This window comes from Apostichopus japonicus, chromosome 11 (genome assembly GCF_037975245.1).
Source record: "Apostichopus japonicus isolate 1M-3 chromosome 11, ASM3797524v1, whole genome shotgun sequence".
NCBI classification, from domain to species: Eukaryota; Metazoa; Echinodermata; class Holothuroidea; order Aspidochirotida; family Stichopodidae; genus Apostichopus; species Apostichopus japonicus.
Window position 1 is genome coordinate 19061074 of NC_092571.1, and position 21084 is coordinate 19082157.

Consider the following 21084-nt stretch of genomic DNA (forward strand, 5'->3'; position numbering starts at 1 on the left):
ACTCAAGTGGGTCCTTCAGTTACTGTAACAAAGCTCACTGCTCACATCTCAGACCTGCACAAATGAAAGTCTTGTGGTTAACTTTAAAGGGATGATGTTAAATACTGTCAATCTGTTTTCAAAACTCACGCAACTTGCTTTATTATTCTTTTTACAGTTTTGTTTAATTTGATTTTTCTCCCCCAAGTATTTTGTGATTTTAGAGTAAGAAAAAACTTGAAATATATTATGCAGTTTGTTATCAGGTAAAAATCCAAGGTATTCCGGGCAGTTTCCGAAAGATTAAAAATCCACTACGGAAATGCATACATGTATAAACACTTGGATGGTAGAATGAGAAGGAAGACTATTGACCGGGTATGACCGGTCACTGAGGGTGCACAGTGTAAAAAGATTACCAGGGCATACTAGACACGGTAGAATAGGGTGCTAAGGTTGTGGGGAGACAGGTAAGCGGGTCACTCTTAAATATATAAACCAGTAAGTTTTATAATATTAGTTTTATAATATAAGTTTTATATAACTTATAATATAAGTTTTATAATATAAGTTTATAATATAAGTTTTATAATATTAAAATTTGGTTTGATCAGGGATGGGATAACTTTAAGAGAATCAGGCAAATAACTTCAGGGGCCATGATAGTCATTCAAACAGCTGTATGTATCTGTACATTTATCAGCCCGAAAATAACTCTTGAAGAGAAGCTATATAATACAGTGGATTAGACCTACCACACTCTGAATATGTATACAATTAGCCTAGCCTACTTTTGCATGTACCAGAGCTGTAATTGGCCTTGCCATTAACTACTAATTGAGCTACATAGGTTGACTAGTCAAATTTTATTTGAAATTTTAAAAAAGGGTCAAATTGTTTTAATTTCTGATTTGCTAATTACACATACCTAATATTACATATATCTGAGCAGCAATAAGGTTCATTGTAAACATTAAAATGAATATTCGTGTGGGAATAAATCTAGAACGGTGTAGTAGTTTGTGCCAACCGCATACAGTAAAATAATAAGAAAGTTTGGTAACATTGGTGAATGTTGAGCACCAAGCAGGGCAAAAGGGTACTTTAAGCTTTGAACCTTAAGGGAAGGCCACACTACTGTGGCAGATAACAGTGACCATGTTATAATGGTAGTGGGTGGCGTTTCTATGGTAATCTCAGGAATTGCTGCTGAGTTTTACACCTGCTGTGTGACCTTGTTTGAGGACATGCTGTATAAACAGAAGTCTCAACAGGCTGTTGTGGATGGATGGATGGATGGATTTCAATATGTACACTGGAATAATGAACGTCATTGAAAATGGACACAGGTCTCAATCACAAGTCTTAAGCAAATTAACAATTGAAACCATTTAATTTACTTTGGCCTTCAACTTCTGATATAATTTGGAATTGTAGCTTTCCCCCATGTGAGAATTTCAGACAGTTCATAGTCTGTGCAGCCTGTGTGGAACATGCTGAAGTTTCTTTTAAGGGGTTCATTGACTGAAAGTGCTATGAAATACATTCATCTGTGAGATTCTGCTTCCTGAATATTCATTGCATAACTAGTAGCAGATATTCACCAACAACAGAATCTGGTTTGATTATTTATATAAAGAAAAGATTGTCGACATTATGTTATGTAACCTCTTGGAAGTTCCGAGTTTGTACAACATGTGACATCTTCATGAATTGGCAGTGAACTAGCTACAAGTTTGATTGTTTTTTTTTTAATCCTTTTTGGTTCTATGTTTATTGAGGCTCCAATTTCAGAAGCGTCACAATTTCACCCTCTCGCTTGCTGGCTGCTTATCTCGCTTATCTCGGTCTATGAAACCCCCCTCTCCCCCCCCCAGACTTTTTGACACATGCCTACATATTCTGGCTGGTAGATAGCTGGGGATTTTACACATCCATCATTCTCAGCGAGGGGCCAATGGAAAGAGTCCGCTATGACCAATGAGAGAGGGTGGTGATAACACAGGGTGATTCATTCTGAGCTGATGGCCGTTACTGACTCTAGGCGGTTGTGCCATTGATCGTACTTTGCCATGAGTAGAGATAGACCATTAATTTTATTGGTAAAATACCTATATTCATAGCTAAACTACCTCATCAAGACAGGTACAGCAGTATTTTGAAAACAGTGTGATAAACTGTTGAATGCTATTCAATGCTTTTTAAGTTCCACCAAAATGCAGCTCATTAGATTGTCTGATTGATTAGTTCCACCTAAGTTATGATGACCACTAGTTGTGGTGAGGGAAGAAATAGAAGAAATTATGGCAGATGTTTGTGATCAATGTCAGGATGTTAAAATGTGGTTCTGAAGTTGGATTGAGAGCCGATTGTAGTTAAAACATAGAAAGTATAAAGCAAAAAGCAGCACAGTGATGATGAGCACTAGTTACTGAAACAACGTAGTTGGACAATATGGTGTCTGGCATCATCGTTTTAAGCAACATAAACTGGCGATTTCTCATCTATAAATTGTTCATAAGATTTGTCATCTATAAAGAGTTCATAAGAGGTACTTCCTTTGGCAACAAATTTAATATGAAGAGCAAAACGTTGGCTATTCAAAATTACTAGCCTACTGTTGCGATTAAAGAATAAACATTTCTGTAAAATGTTACGTGTTAGCACGCTGAATTAAACCCCCCCTTCTGCTAATTATCATAATACTTCAGTGTTGAATATGCATATATTAATTTACTGCAGTATTATTTCAGACCTTACCGGAAGAAAACAAATAAAAAAATTGATTGAAGGAAACAAGAAATGTTCAAAATAGTTAATGGTACATGTGAACGAGCAAGGTAATATCTTAGCAGTATACTACCTACGTGTGTCTCAGACACCTATAGCATTTCCACTAGTACCACTTTATCAAATTAGTAGATGGCAGAGTGCACTTTCTGAAGGTATGAGATAAAAATCAATTTCCTCCCACTGAACTTCTTTAAATATTTTAATATCAAACGTCTTTTTTGAGTTTCCACCGCACAGCAGCAATAAGGTCAGAGCAGGTATCCAACAAAGGTGTTTGTTCTTTTGTGTAATTCAGGTTTTAAACTGTCCAATGGGAGGGTATCATTTGCCAATACTGCTTCCATATTAAGATTGTTTCCCCTTGACCTGGATATTATTGTATGAACGTCATGCCAATAACTTCACGCGGAAACCAATAATGTGTTATATGTGGTTTTAGTATTAACTGCTCAGATGCAGTCTTGTATTAATGAATGACGTTTCTCTTTTTCATTAACAAAAAGTGACATTCACACATTTTCTTCACATTTGACTTACATTTTGGACTATGTCTGGTGATGCCGTGATGGTATTTTTAAACATATATGCACCCAGCAGTTATAATTCAATTTGTGAGATAAAGTTAGGGGTCGCTTGATGGCAGGGACATGAATGTGAGTCATATTATGGCAGGGTGGTTGCATTGCAGACTCAGATCATGAGAGGAAATGTAAGTGATGTTTAAAATAGTTTATTGACAGATGGAATGGTTATTGCTTTTGTCACTTGTGCTGGTTTACAAATTGCATCTGGATGAGCTCGGTGGTAAGCTAGGGCAGTCAGTATACTCATTAATAAAAACAACCACTATCTGTCATTAAAAGATAATGTTTGTCAAATTGATGTATATTAATTACCATTTATAATTTATATAGAATCTACTTCAAGTTTGTAACCATCTCTTAATTCTACACCTCTACCTACTTTAGTCAGTTCTTAATCTACAGCTTGGAAGCCTTTTCCTTTCTCATAAAATGTTACATCAGCAAAGTTTATTAAAATACAGTACATTTAAAATGGCATCAACTCTATCCTAGTAAAAGAAAACAGGTATTTTAAAAATGTTTGAAGCTCTAGTAAATTTCAGAGGAAGCAAGTCAAGTGCCAGCTATATGGTTCATGTACGTATGTGAACTTGGTGCATCTATTTATTAACCATTAGTGTTGGACTTATAAAGATGAACTTAAAAAAGGTTACAACAAAGAGAGCTTTATAACAGATTATTCATTCTTTCCTGTTTATTTTATTAGTCAGCTGAGAATTTTCTTAGAGTGTAGAATATCTCTTTGTCTGTGACCTGTCATGCTTTAAAGTTTTCACGCTTGTGTGCTGTGAATTTTATAGTTCTTTGCCACTAACTAACTTCTAAACAATTTATGTTTAGTGACAAAAGCATGATGTAATCATGTAACCATTTGGTACTATGGTGGAACTGCTAAAAGGATGTTTTAAAAAATGTCTAGGCACATACCTACTTCTGTATTGATCTGTTTCTGTGTTACTACTGCCCAAGTGTCCTCAGAGATACTGGCAACTCCCTTGTTATGGTTTCTCTTGGTGAGGTGGACTTTACAGAGTGCCCAACTGAATAGCAGTGACTTGATTAATGTTTCCCATATACTGGTGTTGAGAAAAGACTGTGGTTTGGTTGAATTGGTTTGTAAGTATGTGCTGACAGACAACCCATCTATCTTTACTGTATTAACTCACTCCCCCCTTACCATTAGAGTGTTAAGATTGATACAGTGTTGGACATTGTGGAATGGCTAGTACAGATGAGGTGAGAATTCAAGGTCAGGTACTTTATTAGTTCAATAGCATGTAGATATATATTGACCCACTGACACACAACAGTGTTTGCTTTCTTTTCACTATCAAGAAAATAAACATTTGAGCTGATATCTTTGAAAGTGTTTCAAGTGTTTCAACTATTTCAAGGTTGGTAGTGCATTATATGTTGATGAAATATTGTTAGATCATTCATTCATGCATGTCAGAAAATGTGAAATCAAAACTTGTCAGATTTGAAGGTAAAAATGCAAAATGGACTAGAAACAGCCATTTAGCAATAATAGTAGATGTGTACAGATGTTTATTTGGGGTACTAGGGCTAACAGTGGCTTTGAATTAAAGTTCTACTCTAAAAGCAAATATGGACTTCAAATACTATGGACGTATGCATAATAAATGCAGGACACTATGGATGTATGCATAATAAATGCAGGACACTATGGACATATGCATAATAAATGCAGGACACTATGGATGTATGCATATAAATGCTGGACACTATTGATGTATGCATAATAAATGCAGGACACTATGGATGTATGCATAATAAATGTAGGACACTATGGATGCATTGTAAGATTTCTTCAGTTTTTGGTTCCTTGCTGGAAGCAAAGAAACCTATACAGTCAGGTTGGCATATGTGTGTGGGTGTGTATGTGTGTGTGTATGTGTGTGCGTGCGTCTTTGACACTTGCTTGGGTCCATGATAACTTAACAACGGTGTGATGGATATTTGTCATACTAGCTATGAAGTTACATTATAGTCAGAAGGTGTGCCCTTTGTTTTTGGCACAGACCTTATGAGTATTAAGGAGGGTATGCGGTCAAAGTAAAAATCTTTACACAGCAATAATTCTACAACCTTAATTCAGATTGTAGCCATACTTGGTTATACAGTTGTTGGTTAATAGCTGGTACATTGTTTTGGGCCCCCAAATATTGTGGGCCCATATTTGGGCCTAATTGGCCCAAATTTTATTTCCACCTCAAATGTGTATTGGGACACATTCTTTGTGCCCGAAAATGTGGGGCCCAGTAATTTTTGAACCATTTGGGTCCACATTTTTGGGGGAACAAATATTTTTGAGTCAGTTTGTTTGGGCCAAATATTTTCAGGACTTTTGGTGCAAAATTTTGAGAGGGGCCAAAATGTTTAAATTGCAATAACTCCACACTCCACAACCTTACATCTGATTGTATCCAAACTTGAAATACAGTTGTTGGTTAATAGCTGGTACATGTGAGCCTAAATATGTTAGGCCCATTTGGAATATGGTACCTGCCCATTTGTGTGAAGTTGATACTATGTATTCATTTTAATCAGCTACGATATTGAGTAATACATACAACACTTTAATATTCCACTAAGCAAGGAACCATATTGCTAGTTGGGCTCTTTGTGAACAAGTATTCTTGTGTAAGCAAAGTAGCAAACTTCAACTAATTCCAAACTCCCATTGTTTTTCTTTCTTACAGATATCAATGGATTGAATGTAACCTATTTGTGAAAACATTGTAATATTAACAATGTCTTATTAAGAGACACTGAAATTCGTCTTAACGAGCAAACAAAGAAACGAAGAGAGGGATACTTTTAATTGTGTTATCCGATGAAGTTTCATCAAGGACCTTGTAGCAGTTACCTTGTAGTAGAGAGCCCCTGTTGTAAGAGGAACCAAACACCTGTCAGTGGAATGCTGTCTAGCATCTTGGTAAGTTCAACATTAATGTTACACAATTTGTAGATTTGTGTACACAGCCTAACTGTTTTATTCACTTTGTAGAGAGAAAGTATTAACAACTTGAGTGCTCATGTATTTCAGAAAGCCTGTGTTTGTAGCCAATCCTTGGATGATACAGGATTGAGTCCCCCCCCCCCCCCCCAGTCCAATCAATCTGTTCATAGAGGTGATATATCCCTTACTGTACTCCTCACTTACCTCTCTCTGCATGACCTTTGTACTCTCACTACTCTGGCTAAGATCATGTGTAGTACATCTGTTCCCCTTCTATGGGAATGGTGATACACACCTGACGGTGATCACACAGACCCAGTCTCGATGCAAGAGGACTGGGGATGAGAGCGGATCAGTCGTTCGGTTGTTTGGTTTTCGTGCCCAGGTTCTTTCCTAGGTGACTTTTCTTAAAAAGTACAACTTTAGCGCTCATGTGTTTGTAGATAATCCTTGAATGATACATGATTGAGTTCCACCCCCATCCCCCAATCCAATCAATCTGTTCATAGAAATGATACCCTTACTGTACTCCTCACTTACCTGTCTCTGCATGACCTTTGACCTCCCACTATTCTCTCACTAGAGCTGTATTTTGTATTATTTCCATTCATTGGAGAGTAGAGAATACCTTTTATTATGCAAATGGCAAACAATACAGTCTGATAGCTAATACAGAACTACATTGTGCAATAACTTAATGACCATATCTAGTACGGATACTTAAAATTTGATTTCAGATTCAACAGGGAGCCAGTGAATCTGAGAACTGAGGGTAATGTAACATGATGGGATATCACATAAGTTTACCACAAATCTAGCTTGATAACTCCTGATAACTATGTTATTTTTAAGAAATTGAAGGCTCAAATGTATTCAAAACTTTTCAATTGATTGTGAAACGGGTGGACTTCCATTACAACCTCTTTTGGGAAGTGATGCAATTTAGTGCATATTTCTATCCATAAAGGAAAGGTCAAAGGTTACATTTGAAGTTGTAGATCTCAACCATCTTCATCCCGTCCCCCAAGAAGCCACTTCCTTGTAAAGGAGGACGTTTTGAGTGGCTTAGAAAGGTTTACTGTTTGCATTTTACATCTCAAGTGGTTTGGTAAGAGAATAACAAACATCTTACTCATCTTTCTGTAGAATACTTGATGTAAGTAGCGCTTCATTCCAAGACTCTTTCAACAGAATCCCTAATTAATTTTTTTTTGTGAGAATTGAATTTATTGCAGATGTAGTGTTTGGAAGCAGTTCTTAGAGTAAAGCAGTTAGTTATTAACAATGCTCGGCAGTCTTTGAACTCTACCAATAATGAGGGAAAAAACATGTCCTCAAAGGCTCTAATAGATGAAAGATTTGAAAATAAATTTTGTAAAGTAATTATTGATGAATTTGTAGGGGAACTTTGTATAGTAAACAAAAAACAATAAAAGTGGCTGAATGACCTCAGTGTACATGTGCAAGACTTAATGAATATTCATTACATAGAATGTAGTACTGACAGCATGGTTAGAACTACCATCTTAACATCAATGGTGATTAAACTGCACTTAGCAATTGCATGATGTGCTCTGCATGGTTTGGTATATAATATGCAGGGTGCATTAAACTCAATTATAAAATTCACCGAAACTATCCAACCAATAATGTAACTGACTGTTCGGTGCGCTCTGCAGGAGGGGATCAAACCCAGAGCATACAAATGTGAATGCAAAGAGAATCTGTATACAATGATTGTGGTTTACCAAACACTGGTTCAAGAACTTGAGATCCATCCTGTGAGACCATGGCCTAAGTAAATTAGTCCAGTCACTTTTTGCAGGGTCAAATCTCGAAAACTAAACTAAATGTACATAGGTACAACCTTGACTGATAGCAGTGTTCTGTATGAAAGACTTATGCCTACAGTCACCCACCCTGATTGTTATACTGTATATGGTAGAAGTGTGAGGTCATCAATATGTTACAAAGGACTAGAATTCTGGAGGGATTGTCTCTGGGACAGGTTATCATTGACCAGGGGTGATATAACGTCTGTAAAGCGCTTTGAGACCTATCGCTGGTATAAAGCGCTATATAAATCAAACATTATTATTATTAATTCAACATAGGATCCACATTTAGGTGTTTCAAAGTGAGTTTTGACACAGTGCTGTAGGAGAACATGCTTTCCTCTGCAGTAGACACCAAGAGTCAACATCTCATTTCGCAATGACGGCATGACGGGTTATTGCCTTTAAGGATTAAAGGTTTTCTGGTGCAAGTTTAATGTTATGTTATTGAGCCCTTGTACCCCGGAGGTATTTTCTTCGTCCTGAATTTATGTCATTCCAGTGTCTATATTTTGCTGTACCAGTCAAGGGTTTGTCAAAGTCCCAGATGTAATTTGGCAGTTTTAAAATATGCATCAGACTGTCAAATTTTTAATATTGTTCCTGAATAATTTAATAGTTAATAAATATAGAAATGCTTTGATAATTTGGATAGCAGCTTGTACCAAAAGAGGCATTGGAGATCCTTGGATGATTATAAACTTATTGTTGGGTGTCTGTGTGTATGTGCAGTATCTTTAAGTACTGTATTTATGTGTGCAAGAAATGGATAGTTATGCTTATATCCTTCCCTATCCATGCTTATCCTTGACCTCCATTTAACCTTCATCCATCGATTTATCAAAATCCTCTTCTCCAGCCAATGCTCTTATTTTGGACCAAAATCGCAAAAAAAAACAAAAACAATTTAAACAGGTTGAATCAGGCCGGATCATTGACTGATAATTATCCTTCCTGACCCGGCATTGTTTTAAGGTTTGTCTTCTCACAGCCACAGACGAAGTTGTTTATCACCGCAGCCCGTAGTGAAAGCATAGTTTGTATCGTTTACATATAACCTCCGCCAAAGAATTCATCATCGGGCAAAGATTTTCTAAGAAGAGACAAGTAATTGCTCATGAATGTTTGGTCCTGTTCGGTCAAAACCGATTAATAAGGTCTTTGTTGTAGGGGTGATTACCATCAATACCTTCCTTTGGCCATTTTCCCTTTTTTATGAGCTGTTTATTACAAACATTTGGAAGAGAATTGTCATCAAGTTGGTATTTTTATGACTTTATCGTTTAATCCCCAGCGATATGAGTTGTATCGGTTGGCTGCATGTAAGCTACGCCAAAGCCCCACATACTTGGTTGCACAGAGCGCAGTGACAGAAAGATCGTACCCCTGTCTTTTATGGCGGTTACCTTTTCGTTGAAAGCGGAAAAGTAGTTATTGAAATCTGTTTGCTGTCATGAAATCATTTTCTAGCAGTGGTTGAACAGTCAATGACCGATTGATATTTGTAGGGCAAGGTTAAGAGTTTATGAGCCTGTTTTACTAGGAATAAAATATCATTATTTGCTTGTTCTATATTATGTTATGAGATCACCAAGGGGACTGGTCTTAATTCCTATCGTAATTAAACCTCAAAATGTTTTAAGAATTTGAGTTATTTAGTGACAAATTTATGGATTTCCCTAGGAGGACCATAATTTATGAGGGATTTTAATATTTATGATTAATTAATTCAGCAAGGATCACACATAACTGATCAAGGATTTTCCTTAATCTTTTTCACCTATTTGCTTGTTCTAATCTAGGATTTGGGGAGTAATAGATAGTCTATTACAATTATCAGGATCAATTGCTGTAATGTAGATAAGGTTAGCATTGTGAAAACTGAAAAGTGTTAACTCAATGTGGTAAATGAAGAATATAGTAATAGGTTATACACTTTCATATCTAGGCTTAGATTACACTTATAAATTTTATACAATTTATACTGGAATTTAGGAATTGAAAATTGAAGAGAGGAGCTCTTTGTGAGACGGTGAAATGAATATTAGTGACACAGGAAGTTGCTTTAATGATAAATTGAAAGTAATTCAAATAAAGGTGATAAATTCGTTGAGATGGGAAGGTAGCCCTCTAACCCAACCTCTTGCCCCCCCAATCTCTTTTCCCCCCCGTCTTGCCCACCCCCTCTCCCAGAAAAGGAAAGGAGAAACATTTTGCATCCCTCCCTCATTTGAGTGCCCTTAATATTCCTGGAGCCAGTCATCTTCAAAGGGAGGGCAGTTATGACATCACTGCTGTACAGAATGTTTTGATCTTCTACAAGTAACCTTTAACCGAACTATTTCTAATTCCATGTGTATCATTGGTAAAAACTGACAAATTTATGGCTAAAAGCTGAAAAGTTCTGTCATAAACTCCCAAAATATTAGAACTGATCTTGGTGATGACATGAGGAACACACAGATTTAAGAATCTTTGCATTGTTATAATGATCATGGTAACATTGTAATAACAAACATGAGCACAGAATGGTGGATCTGGAATATCTCACTAGCAGCCACCTTTGTCTATTACTATTAATCTCTCCTCTAATCTCTTGGTAACAACTTGACTACCAAACCTGACAATACCACCTAATTTCCCATGATTACCCTATAAAGGATTAGAGGTCAACTTTTTGGAAACAAAGGCTGCTGATAGATTCCCATCCTTTGCTCTCAGTTTCTGCCATAAATTTGACTGGTCTCCATGGGCAACAGGTGATGGGCTCCCCTCTCTTGGGGCAATCATATAACAACCAAAAAAATAATAATAATAAAAAAAACACTTTAAAGGGAATGTGTAGTCCTCTGCTCCTTAGTCACACCAAATATTCTGAGAAAAAGGATAAAAGCTATACCTTAATTACTTACCCTTTAATACCTTGGAGTCGGGATATACTGTATATGGATGGCCTACCATTATTTTGGTTATAAAATTGGATAAGTGATTAGAAACTTTCCAAATGTTTAAATGGAAAATTGTCAGATGACAAGGAATGAAAGTACATATTGGAGAGAAATAATATTTTCTTGAAAATTTCTTTATAAATGCATACTTGCCAAAGTTAGAAGCTTTGCACTCCTGTTTTTATTGTAATTGTTAAACAGTGAGTCACTCTTCCTAACCAAATTCCTCATGTAGTATGTGAACAGTTTTTATATCCATAAAATGCATATTAGTAGAAGTATAAACTTAAAAATCTTTGCAGTTAACTGCAATTTTCAAACAGTTTTACATAGCTTTAGAAATATTTATTCTTTGAATAATAAGTCTGGGTGGATGAAATGAAAATAGAGTCACTCTCGTGTTGTGTGGCAAAGTTTGATGAACAGACGTTGAGGCAAACTGTTTCAAGTAACATTGAAATTATGAAGGGAATGTCTTCCAGATCTCTAGAGTTGATTTTAAGAGGCCTTTTACAGATCTCTTTACTATTGTGGAGTGTCTAATGGGGTAATCAGACCCATGGGAAGTCAAAGCCATCATCAAATTCAATACCTGCAAATCTCATTGGTGGAGTACTAGACATTGTCTGATAGCCCCTGGACAAACATATTCATGCTCTCAGCCACATATCAGGGGCTTCTGGGATCCAGGACCCTGGGGATTAGGGAAGGGGCACTCAACTGTCTGTCATCACTGACAAAAGCTAGGCTCATGTTAGTTGAAAATAACCTTGACACCAATATGTTGTTTAAGAATCGGACCATGAAAATATATTTCAAAACTTGTAAGATCCATGGTATGGGAGATGTGGAGATTTGAGAATTAACTGTTCCTTGTCTGAGATGACTGCCACCCCTGTTTGATGACCTATACAGATTTACTTCGCTCCTCTCTTACCTGTCTCCCCATCCCCCCCTGCCCCCATTCTACATACGATCTAATAAAAACATGGATACAAAACTCAGAAGAAAAGTGTGTAGCTTGAAAACCTGTAGTTGTTTCTTTCTTTCCTCCCCTCCCTCCTCCCCCCCTTCCTCCCCCCAACAAAGTTTATTGACATTTTGTTTCTCTAGCTAGGGAATAATTCTGTCCTCATAAATCTTTAGTGAATCTTCAGTGGTGTTCAATTTTATATTAATTTGAATGTCAGCATCCAATAATGTGTTGGCCCAGCTGTCCCAGAGGTGACCATGCACTTCCTGTCATTTTCAAGTTTACGAGCGTAAAGGTTGAATTACATTCAGAGGGGTTATCTTTTCTCGTTTTAAAGCATCCAAATCTTAAATCCAAATCATAGAGTTGTGATAATGCAATGCATTCTTATTCTATTAAATATAACATTCTTGTAACTACTGATATTCCAAATCCTGTTAGAGTTATTAAAGGGAACAGTTACTACATGGTAAATTATAATCTTAGTCCTAGCATCAAGATATATCCACTTATAAACTGACATATTCATTTTCATATTTGGCTCTCCACTTTCTGGAACACAAAAACAAGGTCAATTCTTGCCATAAATATTCTCTTCTACTGCGAAAAATTGTTTCCATCTGTCACCACTAGTTTTCTGTGAATCTGTTCGTCACCAACGTGAGTCATTATACTCGATGAAGTTTTCGTCAATTAAAGATCGTAAAAGTCTAATTCTGGCGACATTTTTTTCCAACTCATCGCTCGTGGATTTAAACAACAAGAATATAATATTTGGCGTAATAAAATGACATCATTCAGCCAATAACGGGAGACTATATTGTGGTTTCTTAAAACCTCTGAAACGCTTCTTCCTACTTACATCTGTTCTGTGCGCTTGTAAGAAAATATTTTATTGTTTAGCGTTGACAATCACAATGAAATTACTCTAGTCTTTTTCTGGCCAGTGAAAGTGCGTTTGTCCAGGAAATGTTTGAGTACAAAGGAAATGCGTGAATCATATATAAAGGAGAACAAACCATATTAATTGTCAGAATTAGTTTTAACTCTACAGCTATTGTCGGTAGTAGTCGTGGAAGTAGTGAAGATATTTGGCATTTGAAAGTGACTTTAAATGGCTGTACTATTTTTGGAACAATCTGCTCTTGTTTGGATAAAGAGATTAAAATCTTTGTTTCTTGAATTATCATTCAACTGTAAAGAGTTCAGTCTGTGATTGTATCCTTTGCTTTGTAAATGTCATCCAACAATGTTAATAGCTTGTGTTACTCCTCTTGCGTGTTAACTATAGGGAAGGAAATGACCAAGGGAAACAAAAAGGATCTTATCTCATAAGAAGCAGGTTAACATTGGATAAACAAGGTATAAAATACCACTTTAAAACAGGAAATATTGGCTTCTGCAACTGCCTTTATTATCAAAATATGAACTACAAACTGATACAAAAAGGATCGGTTAGAAGTAGTATTGATTTAAATGGAAATTCTGGAAAAGGTTATTTGCCTTCTATAAAATATTAATTTTTTAAAAATCTGTTTGTAGAGGCAGAGCATGACGGTGTGCCTCTTTGTGTTTCACAATACCGGACAATTATTGTTTCCTGTAAGAAATAAACATAATAACTCAATAAAATATTAACATACCTCAATTCAGAAATAGTGTGTTAAATAGCTGTCATTTACAATTGAGTTCAGCAGTGATTTGGAAAACAGTTTCACACTTACAAGAGGAGGAGGAGGAAATCACCTTCAAATTTCAATTACTTGACTTAAATGCTTTTTGCAAAATTATGTCTCTGGAGAACACATTGATGAACTGTGTTGATTCATCTCGCTGGAGTCGCAAATATTTCTCGGACATGTCGTACATTTCACGACAAAGGAACTATTATACGGTTTGTAATTAAATTGATTCTCTGTTCCTCTATATCCTTTGCTCCCCATTTTCCTTTCTTTCCTTGACAGATGTAAACATACACTGTTGTAGTTTGATATAACTTTACCATAAAGTAATCTTAATTTATCAGTATAATACAAGTCTGTTGAAAATGAGTGTTCCAGAAATATCTGCAGGCAGAAACAGACATATCTTCCTTGACCTCTGTTGATATCTCCCTCTTTGACTTCCACACTATAGCACTCTTCATGAAATTATAATCAAAAAATAAATAAAATGGGAAGTTTTGTCTAGGCTTTAAAAAAGCTCTGTTTACATTTGGCCTTCTTCTTCCTTTTTTACAAAATCTAGCAAGTATTAGTATGATAGCAGTTGATCGAACTATTAAGAAACCCTCCAGCTAATAATTTTAAGATTTTACTCAAAAGCTTGTAAATCTGCTTCATTTTCATGGGACTTTAACTATCAAATAGTATCAAAAGCTTAACCACTTGTCAAAAAAAAAGAAGAGATACATAATAGTTTCAGCAGAATACAGAAATAATCATTTTCCTTATCCACAGTGGAACAGCAATCTTGTCATCCCCTCCCACTCCCCTTCCCACTCCCCTCCACACCCCCCCTCCGATATGGCGATACAGTTGTCAATTCTTAAAACATGCAATAACATTATGTAAGGTATAAAAGGTCTCCCATTCCTGCAGCTGATGAGGTAACATGTTTTATAGTTGACCCATTTCAAACCATGATCTATCTTTCCTGACATGCATGGTGTTTGCCAATGACTTTCATGTTGTCCATTTTGCAAGCTGTTTCACAACAGACATTGTCTAATATTTATTATAATCTGAGTAGCAGTAGTTAGGCTTCTGGTTCAGTGTGTGGTAGAAATGGTTTGTTCTGTTTTACAATAACTTCACATATTTTATACCATGCCTTTATCCCTGTTATGTGTTTTAAATCATTAATTCAGAATAGATAATCTTAAGGGGGAACAAAAATATGGGGGGGGGGGGGGGTTTAAAGGAAACTGTTTTTAATGGTTCTGTGATATATTTATCCACACGTCACTACCTGACTAACTGGCAATAAAATAAAAACTGTTTTGATATAATTGTTGATGTTACAGAGGAATTAGTGTATAGCTCCACCAATAAACCCTCTCGTAATTGTAGTCAATTTTGTAAGTTTCCTTTTTTTTTGTCATAAAATTTTGGATCGGTAGCGAGACAATTTTACACGCCACAACACCCTTCTACACTCACCCTCATAGTGGTTACTCATTTGTATAGTATACTGTATCCAGTAAGGGAGGTCTTCTTTTATTAAACCTTCCAACAGACAGTCACTGTTCACCATTGTGTTTCTTAGGTCAAAAGTGAAAAAGCCAACCGACTGAAGCAGCTAAGGGCTACTAGATAAAAAGAGCTTCCTTTGGCTGTGATAGGGCTTTTATTGTGTATTTTTTATTAGGTGAATGAATGGCATTGATGCATTGTACCATATGCTCAGTCATGGTATTATAAGCTGGCTTCACCTATATTCATTATCTATATAGAAAAAGGATATGTTTTCCTTTGTGGTGACTTCAGCTCATACTTATAGAATGGATCAGATCCTAGCTAGTCTTGTCTGCTTGTAAGCTGAGGGTTGGTTTCAGTTTTGGGGGGGACTGTTTGGTAGCTTGTGAGATCCGTTTGTGTGTACAATAGAAGGCCATGTGTTGTTCCTCGTAGAAAGACGTTCATGTTTTCGTGAAAGGATTATTTTTGGAACCCAGTCGATATACGCAGGTAGAATGAATGGGGAACAAATGCAGCAGAAACCAGTGGTAGGTACTTAAATCAGTTCCAGTTGGAAAAGAATCAGTCGGAAATTCAAAGTTAGGAAATATATCCATGTTTGCTACGCTTGAACTGGAAACGGATCACATTTACGGAGTAACATAGTTTGTAGCTGGGGAATTCTTATCAACAAACTAACCAAAACTGCAATTATTGTGTGAAGGAACTTGCTGCGTGACTGCTGTCGTAAGACATTGTATGTTGTTTTATATATCAGTGTACATTAAATCATTGTGATATTAATATGGACTTCATGTGATTACATTGTAATGAGAATATACAACGTTAATCTGGAAGAACAAAGTTGTTCTAGGATAAAATTGTGGTGAAATTTGTTTTTTGGTTGTATATGTTTGTAAAATATAAATATGTGATTATTTATTTATCATTTGGAACTAAATTCATTGTTGGATTCTCGTTGGATTGCCTGAAAGGACGATAACAATTGTAAATAGGACAGTTTAAGGACAAAATTTAGAATAAAAGAGAAAATTTGCAAAGAGAAAGTGAGAAGGTGAGGGGGGGGGGGTTGGGGGGAATCATGAAATAGGAGCAGCACTCTAGAAGTTCCTCAAAATACTACTTTATCACTTTTAATTCTGATTTCAATACCAACATAAATGTTACAAATGAAAATAATTCTTACTGTTAAGTCATTACAGATCAGGATTCTAATGTTACTACTAGCCTCAGTAATTACTATCAAAGTATTCTGTTTTGAGATGTAGAAGCCAGTCATGTTATTCTTAGCTGAATTGAGAGTAAGTATTCTAGAAGTTGTTGGCTTTGCTACTACTCTTTCCACAAGAACAATTTCCATCCTGTGTTATTGAAAATGTCAAAAAATATTAATATTGAAAAACAGGAAGGGAGAAAGTAATACCCTCTAAGCCATAAACCAAACCTCCTTTCAAGGTCTTTTATTTTATTTTCAATTTTCATAAAGAGTAGTCCAAAAAGATGTTGGAAGATCAGCTAAGCCATTTTCAGTTTCATAGATTTTACGGAACCCTGCGTTTATAATTTGTTTTGTCAGCTGCACAAGCAGAAACTTAAGCAGAGAATAAATTCCTCAATATATTCCTAAAGAATTATACTGAAATAGGATTTTCAAAAGGATTTTTTTTTTTTTTTGGCCTTCATTCATGAGTTGCTGTGCTAAGTGACAAAGTCACTTTCAATTTGATTTGAGCTTGCCATAGGATCTCTTTATTCGGATTCTTTGAAGTAGCCGACTACATCGTATTCGTAGGATGTAATCCTCGCTCCTGGAGATCAGCTAAGAGTTTGCGAGTGTTTACAAAACCGTCCTTATCATCATTTATGTTAATATTTCCTGGTAGACAAACTACAGTCTACTAAATTGTTCTATTTGTTACACTAAATTTTCCTGCATTCTGTCTCATCTCTTTAATTAGTTTTCTAGTCAAGTGTTCAATTTATAAAATGCCACCAAAGGGTCATCACTTTGGCCTCCAAAACACTTTTAGCATTGTCGAGGAAAAAGTGGTTGCAGGCTCTCTGAGTACCTATTCAGGGGTCTGTGATCTTGAAAATTGTGCTCAGATGTTGCGATGTGGTGTTATTAATTAAGCAATGAAATTCCTCAGCAAGTTAACTCATTAGAGAGAAAGCAGTGAAAGTAGCAGAAGTTTGAACAGGAATGACCCTTATTTTACCTTATATTACAGTTTTGAGTAAAATACTAACAATCCTTGAGACATGAAGAGGCTATATGTAACCTAGCACAAAGGGGAAGCCATCTTTGTTCTGAATTTGTTGAATTGTTATATATAAATGCCACATATTATACCACAGTAATTGTTACTTATTTATCTCTCTGTCACTCTCCATAATATATTTTATTTGGGGGGGGGGGATGGATCATGGAGGGGTTGAGGATGGAGAGTGTGAGTGTTGGGGGTGGGGGGAGGGTTAGGAGATGCATTGTTACACAAGTTATGTAGCATAAATTGAATTACTGCGAAAGGTTATCTTTGCCGTCATTTACTAACTACTTACTATTAAGCTTTGGCCCGTGTATGTGATTTTATATCAAGACCATGATTATGATCATTTTGGTACTAAATTTGGTGAGGATTTTATCTTTACATGTAATGGAATCTTAATCGGCTGAAGTAAATTAGAAGCTATAAATTAATAAGTTCACAAGGTAATAAGTTCCTCTGCACATCTAATGTTTTGAATTGATTAGATAATTATTTAATTATGTCGCATTTCTCTCTCCTAACATGCAGGGATCTTCCTCCTCACTGCGAGGGCCTCTTAGAATGAGACTCAACTTCCGATTGTGGATCCGAGCCTGTATCCTGGTCGTAGCATCTTCCACCATATTTACTTTCATGGTTCTTCTACCGTGTAGAAGCATCAATAACTTAGATGTCAGGGACGTACAGGTTAGTTTATAATAATTTTGTCTTCATAGCTGTCTTTAAGTAATACCAAAAGATACAGCAAGTGAATGTAGGGACAATATGTCAAGGTTACACCCATGCAGGATAAGGTGGGAAATGGTGTTTTGTAGGGCCCGGCCACATTTTTGTCACAGCAATAGCACATATCGTTGTGGTACGGTGTTACATCTGCACTGAGTTAACGCTTGTCACAGCAATAACACATATCATTCATTGTCTTTGTGGTACGGTGTTACTGCGCCCTCTGTGAGAACCATTTACTGGTTCTTCCTTGTGGTGTTAAATGTACTTTTGAGTTTTATGACAGTGATTAGACTTTAAACTAGGTTTGCTGTACTAAAACAGATGACATTTACTACAATTCACTCACTTCTCATCACTTGTGGGTGAAGACTGAGACATGGAGAATTGTTTTCCTTAGGTTTGAGTTATGTTATATTTTAGCTGCAGCTGGAAGAGTTTTGCTGTCTAGGAGATTTATTTTCTATATTAAAGCTTTCCAAGTCGTAGTACATTTTGTCCGGCTCTTGCAGTTCCTTTTCTGTTAGTCTATTTTCTGTTATAAAAGTAAAAAAAAAAAAAATGCTGGCAAATCTTTTGTTTTCTTTATATTAAATGTTTCATTGAGTGCTCTGATGGGGGGGGGGGGGGGATGGAATCGATGAAGTGGATTTACGACACTTTCCCCCCTGTGGGTTTTATTTGGCGCTCCCATACATCAACGTCTATGCTTGAGTGCTGCTAACATTGTTAAGTATTGGGATGAAATGGGATTGATCATTTACATTAATTATTACATGGTACCACACTCTTCACACTCTTTGAAGGGAATTTCACTTACGTGCCTTCCCTTAGTTACTGTACTCTAAGGTCGAGTAATTAATGGAATTAAATTGCAGTTAATGGAAGATAGTGGGAAGAGAACACAGAGAAAGTGTTTTCCTTGAGCCAGATTATTCGGGATGTACTTAGTTGAGAGGAAACAGCAAAATTCTGCTCCTAAGGGATCTCTCCAAACCTAGCAATTCTTCCACTACTTTACAAAGTATCACATAGCACATTGTGTAAATGTATGTGTGCATGTATGTATGTATGCGTGTGTGTATGTATGTGTGTTACTCAGTCCTCTAGAAAGTGTTGGCTTAGAATTATGCTAACTAACATTATTGTGAAAGCAATACCACATTTAACATTAAACGGATTGAAATAAGCCTTGTCTTCCCCAGGCAACTAGGGTCACTTCTCTATTGAACAATGTACAATGCATATATTCATAAAAGTCCTAGTTGCTAGATGTATATGTGGGGGTGTGTTTATCTCTAGGAAACCTTTGCCTTATAAGCACCTCATAGTGTTGTATAAGTTCCCAAACTTACAGGGGTGGGGGGGGGGTATGGAAGAAAACCTTGTCTTCTCCAGGTAAGTAGGGCCACTAGTTCATTGAACAATGTACAATGCATACATTCAAAATGTAAGTCTTAACAATAATCGTATTTCCATGATTAATGTTGTAGACTCCTATAGACAGCATTCTTCACGTATGGATAGAATATGGAACAACAGCTAAAATAAGTTCAGTGTGTTCTAAGCCCATAAAGTTATACTATGTTGTGTTGAACTATGGGATCTTGCAAAAACTCATTAGTGGTTTGAAACCTTGTACATATTCAGCTCGTATTCATCTATATCGTATTCAAGGGCATCCATCAAAATTGTTAATTAGGTTTTGTTTAATAATTCAGTTGTAACGAACTTTCAAAGGTTGATGGAAAGGTAAGATGGGGAGTTTGCCTTTTGATCACTGTTTTGCCCTTTGCTGTAGAGAAATTCGAAACAAGAACCTTTCCTTTCTTTTGATTGTATTGTAAGTTAAGTACCTGAAGAAGTCACTACCAGGGGAACCAAGAGATTAGAGGATAGGGAAATAGATTTAAGGAGGAAAGGAAGACTCATATCATCCTTGAATGCTGGTCTAGATGTGATATAATCAGTAAGGAGGTGTATTTAGGGACAGTTACCAGCATATATTTAACTTGGAAAGAGGTTTCACTAAAGACTTCTCATTCAGAACTAAACCACAGAAACTTTGAAAAGATACAATAATTACCATTTTGTGTCCCTCTTTGTGTTCATTACACCATACTGAGATTGCAAAAAAATATTGGTGTTTATCTTCTTATAAAATGTAACCAAAGACATCACTAATCTGCAAATTAAAAAAAAAAAATTTTTTCTTTATATTCCTCAATTTTTGGAGTTAGAGATTTAAAAAGTGATTTTTTTTTACTAATATTATTATTATTATTTTTTCCTGTCAGATCCCATCACAAGTTCTTCCTGAGCAGCAACACACAGCCAACGTCCTCAGCAACTCAAACGTAGAGTACGATAGTTCTGTGCGCAAAAAGCCCAGGCCCAACGATTTGAAGAAACATCTTGAAATTGATAAAGATTCTCATACACAACATTTAGAAGACTTATTAGCAAATATAGAACAGAGACCTCCACTTGTGAGATATAAAGAAATAGAATGTTTAATAAACGACGATTACTCTATCGTTGGCCGTCGAGAAGGCAGCGAAGTTTACTTACCGTTCAGCTTTGTGGGGAAGTACTTTGAAGTTGAGGGCAGCATTGCATCTTACGACGGTTACGAGAGGTTCGAATGGCACCACAGCATTGCGAGGATTCACAAGCCAGTGCCGTACAAACACAACGGGCCATTTATGTCGTTTGCTCATTACAGTGTGGAGAATAGGGACAGAGTCAAATATTTCAGTGGAACGGAAGGTAAGCATTTTAGGGCAAATATAG

General features: G+C 36.2%; 1 protein-coding gene across 8 annotated transcripts in view; it reads left to right on the top strand.

Moving 5' to 3' along the window:
* The window catches only part of LOC139976475 (D-glucuronyl C5-epimerase B-like), a 107123-nt gene that overhangs the window by 66643 nt on the left and 19396 nt on the right, over positions 1-21084 (top strand). For 5 of the 8 annotated variants that reach the window (XM_071985252.1, XM_071985249.1, XM_071985253.1 and 2 more), the window contains 3 exons: positions 6080-6315; positions 18094-18252; positions 20589-21060. In XM_071985252.1, the coding sequence (XP_071841353.1) occupies positions 6214-6315; positions 18094-18252; positions 20589-21060 (733 nt within the window). In that variant the 5' untranslated portion in view covers positions 6080-6213. The other 3 variants (XM_071985255.1, XM_071985256.1, XM_071985257.1) reach the window with 3 other exon arrangements.